Below are 4580 nucleotides of genomic sequence, written 5' to 3' on the forward strand. Positions count from 1 at the left end.
TGGGGGGGGGGGGGTTACAGTCTACCATAAACTGACAATGAGTCAGCAATGTGCCCCTGTTGTTTAAATAAAAATAAAAAAAAGGCCAACAGCATACTGGATTGTATTAACAGCAATGCCAATTGCAAATCAAGAGAATAATTCTTCATTTCTGTTCAGTACTGGCAAGGTCTAACCTAGAATATAGCATGCACTTCTGGCCCCCTTGTCATTCCCCTCCATCCCCTGCCCACCTTCAAGAAAAATGTGGACAGTTTGGAAAGAGCCCAACGTAGAGCAGCAAAAATTATTTGGGACCTGAAAACGAAGATTTATGAAAAAAGGCTGAAAGACCTAGGGTTATTTAGTTTGGAGAAGAAAAGACTAGGGGGCAGGGGAGGGGTTTGATAATAGTCTTCCAATATGTGAAGGGCAGTTACAGAGAGGGTTGAGATGGGATTTTCTCCGTAGCCATGGGGGACAGGACTAGGAACAATGTGCTCAAGCTTCAGCAGGGGAAATTTTTGTTGGGGATTAGGTGGAACTTTCTAGCTGAGGATGGTCAGACATTTGAACACTTCCTAGAGAAGTTGTGGAATCGGCATCCTTGGAAATTTTCAAAAGCAGGTTGGGTAGATAGTTTATTCAAGGGCAATTTTGCCTTGAGCAGAGGGTGAGACCATATGACCTTGTGAGGTCCCTTCAAGTTCTGCTTTCTTATGAACCTAATCCTTCTTACAGTTGAAACCTCTAGTGGAAACTATATTCCTGTAGTTGCTACCCCAATAGGAATTATAACCTTTCTAGTTATATTCAGTATCCCCCTCTTTATAACTCCAAGGATTTCATTAGCCATTTTGGCTACAATGTTTCAACTCATTCTCTTTCACTTCTTTTTCAGAGTCACCGCTTCCCAGGTTAAGTCCCCTCTCCTGTAAGTATAACTTGCAGTATGTGTTGATGTATGATTTTACATTTGGCTATGTTAAAGCACAAATTGTGCTTACTTGTTCCACAAAATCAAGCAGTTCACATAATGAATATTATTACTGATATAAAGCTATTAACATTCTACTAATCTTTGTGCCATCTCTAAACCTTTTAGCTTTAATGATTTTGCTTTCTCCCAAGTCACTGATAAAATAACATTTAAATAGCATAGGACCCAGAATCGGCCCTGTTGGACCCCGTTAGAAATACCCCTTCTGTTGATAATTCCACATTTTCAATCATATTTTGAGACCTACCATGGCATGGTCTTCAGTGATGACTAATTTTTAGGTTAAGACCATAATTTTCAAATATCAGTGGTGAAGCCTAGACAGTTAAAGAGAATACAAATATATGTATGTAAATGTAATGTCCATGTTTTTGAAAAATTTGGATCAAGCCTTCAAATAGATTAAAGCTATATATGTGTAATATACATGTATGTATACCATATTTGTGTACACACAATGACAAAAAAACAAACACCCCACTTTAGTTCTATACACTGACTTTTCATGGCAAAGAATGCACTTCTACTAAGCAAAATGAAAAATGGAGTTCAGACATCTGGAGCACTGTCTCCTTAGATGCTATTGGAACCAACAGATTAATAAGAGTTATGCAGCCTCATCTGTGTCCTGTCCACACAGATATGAGTCTATTACAGCTGCAGAGCCTGAGTGCATCTAGCTTAAATGGTAGAGACTTGTGTGTCTGGAGGGATTTGGACCAGCCCTCAGGTGTACCAACCAAGACAAATACTGTCACACTCCATTTTTATCATCCTCATTGCAGGTGGCTCCTACAAATGAAAAGCCATCAGAGAACGTATTTGAACCCCTTGAGTGTTTGCAGCTTGAGATGCTATTGTCATCTTGCCCATTGCCCAGAAAGCGTGGACAGAGGTGAACAGTGTTGTCTGGCAGCATTGCAGTTCTGTACATTCTTGGGTTCTAGGTGGCCCGATTTTTTTTTTTTTTTGATGGTGCATATCTTTACCCCAAAGACTGTATGGTCCAACCACCCTTGCTTAGTGAGCCAAGTTTGTGTATTGTTCACATGTTCATATTGTAGTGACTTCAGCTATTCTGATGCCCTCTGTCCTAATGGTCACTGCTGGTTATTTACATTCTAACCATCTTATAAATATACTGTAGACTACAAATATGATGATGGAAAATGAAACCTTTTGGATTCAGATTAAATCTATGTATGAATCTGATTCTCTTTAGAACTGGAAGATGCATGCACTCTATTTATAGCATTAAATTAATTGTTCATGATAAAATATGTTTACAAACCACAGTAAGCATAAGATCTGTGAAATGACTCTTTGCTGAGCTCAGTGTCTGTTGACTTAATGCAGAAAGGGAGGCTCCCTTTTGTCTCACCCCATGAAGTTGATGCCTGCAGAATGCAACAGCCCTGGTTTATGTCTCAGCTGCAGCAACATACAGGTTGTATAGAGTACAACTGCCTAAGAAGCATCTTAGCTAAGTGATAAAGTCTGCTTTGGCACCTGACCATTTCTTGGCAGATACAGAAGTCCTTCAGCTAGGTGGTGTTTTGCTAGAAAATGGGTGAATGATTTGAGGATTGATCTGAGCTACATCCTTCCAAATTTAAACTGAACCCCAGAATTTTTAGAAGCTGGAAACTGTTCAATTATATTTCTTTATTGTCTGTTTCACAGCTGCCTCAGCATGTCCAGGTTGCAGCTGGGACCAGACAGAGAAGCACTGAAATGTTCTCAGGAATGCTGATCCAGGGGTATTTCTGTTCTGACCTGAAGTCCTGAAATTTTCACACAAGAGCATGTTCTCAGGAACTTTCTACTCTGATTTCTAGGCTAGAAAGGCACAGAGAAACATCCAGACTTCATGTCTTTATCTGAATTGGGTTTTTAAATTTCTTGAGTAGGGAGGCCTCAGTCAAACCCTACTTTTCTTCTATTTTAACCGAAAGGAAGTCTTCCTCTGGGTAAAAAGGGAGCTAAATTTGCTTATACTGGAAGCTGCTCCCTTAGTTTCTATGGACATTATAATAAACAGTAATGTAAATAGAATAAGTCTGTTTTTTTCCCCATCCAAAACTGGCCAGATAAAGACTGCTTGTCTTTTTAGAAGGTTATGCTCTGTCTCAAGCAGAAGTTGTTGGCTGGATGCTGGAGCTACTTAATAAAATGGTATAGGATGAGTTTATGAAAGAAGTTGGACCAGACAGCCCCTTTGGGCCTTTAAAATCCATGAATCTGCATGCACTGCTTGAGACGCTGTGCCGAGGGTCGGGTTTAGTCTTAGAATAAGCTCACAATTCCAGGGGATATGCTCTCATTAACATTTGGCTTCAGTTTGGTAGGGATGGTAGCACTTGTATGTCTCAGTTGCTGTTTGTCTTCAGGAAACATCTACTAGTTTATTTAAATGACTCATTGTCATTAGCACCTTGTGCAGAGATGAGAGAGAGAATATGTAATTTTGTTACTTTGTTAAAAGTGCACAGGAAATACTGGTCATTATTGTTCCACCTGAGTTCTTTGGAAAATTAGCAGTTCTGAGACTACACTGAATTTATCCCATATTAATTCAGATGAACTCAAAATGATTGCAGTTCTGAACCTATTGTGTTCTTAACTCGGATGGTTTGATTTATTTGTTTTAATCAAATTACTTCCAATTTCTGGCATTAGTTCTAATTCTTTAGTTAAGGTGATTATTAAGGCGTTAGCTTGTTGGCTAAGGTGGTTATAAGTAAGGCTGTGCAAAATGGGACCGTTCCGTTTCAACTTGCATTTCGATGGAACAGCATTTTGTTTCAAATTTCATTTCGATTTGAAACCACTGTTTCGTTTTGTTTCGTCAAAACAGTTTCGCTGTTTTGACATTTCGCCCGTAGGCTATAATGAGGAATCTTAAAACAGCCTATAACTTTGCCATTTCTGGCCTGATTTGAATGAGACTTACCGGAATGGTGGCCCCTTCTGAGGGCATGAAGCCTGCCAAGTTTCAAGGAGACAGGTGTAGGGGTTTGGGGGAAACTACACCTCAAGTTGAGGACAAGCAAAACTCGTGACATGGGTGGGTGACACTGTATGTGTTAAGGCACAGCACGGTGAAAGCTGCAGGCTTGCTAGCCCCTGCTGAGGCCACAAAGTCTGCCAGCTTTCAAGGAGATAGGTGCAGGGGTTTTGGGGAAACTTCACCTCAAGCAAAACTCATGACATGGGTGCTTGTGAGACTGTGTCTGTCCTGGGGCACAGGAGGGTGAAAACTGCAGGCCTGCTAGGCCCTGCTGTGGCCACAAAGCCTGCCAGCTGTCAAGGAGATAGGTGCGGGGGTGGGGGTTGGGTTCTGGGGGCCTGCACCTCTAGCTGCAGACAGGCAAAACTCATGACATTGGTGGGTGACACTGTGTATGTGTTAAGGTGTGCCCTCACTCAACTGACACCAAGGCAGAAAGCAGGGCAGTTCAAACAATGCTGCTTTCTTTGCAGTTTTTCCATCCCTCCCCCAGAGCACTGGGATTGGAAGGGACCTCAGGGAAGGATGACAGTCACTGGCCAGCTTCACAGTCAATAATGAGAGCACTCCTTCCCCCCTCTTCCCCCTCCC

At 41.4% G+C, this 4580-nt stretch overlaps 1 protein-coding gene across 1 annotated transcript in view; it reads left to right on the top strand.

Moving 5' to 3' along the window:
- Positions 1-4580, top strand: part of STON2 (stonin 2) — a 204277-nt gene that overhangs the window by 62068 nt on the left and 137629 nt on the right. Inside the window, exon 4 of the mRNA XM_019519911.1 lies at positions 881-913. Within this exon, the coding sequence (XP_019375456.1) occupies positions 881-913 (33 nt within the window). The remainder of the gene's footprint in view (positions 1-880; positions 914-4580) is intronic.

The sequence above is a fragment of the Gavialis gangeticus genome, unplaced genomic scaffold (assembly GCF_001723915.1).
Source record: "Gavialis gangeticus isolate Ggan-Ray unplaced genomic scaffold, GavGan_comp1, whole genome shotgun sequence".
In the NCBI taxonomy this organism is placed as follows: Eukaryota; Metazoa; Chordata; order Crocodylia; family Gavialidae; genus Gavialis; species Gavialis gangeticus.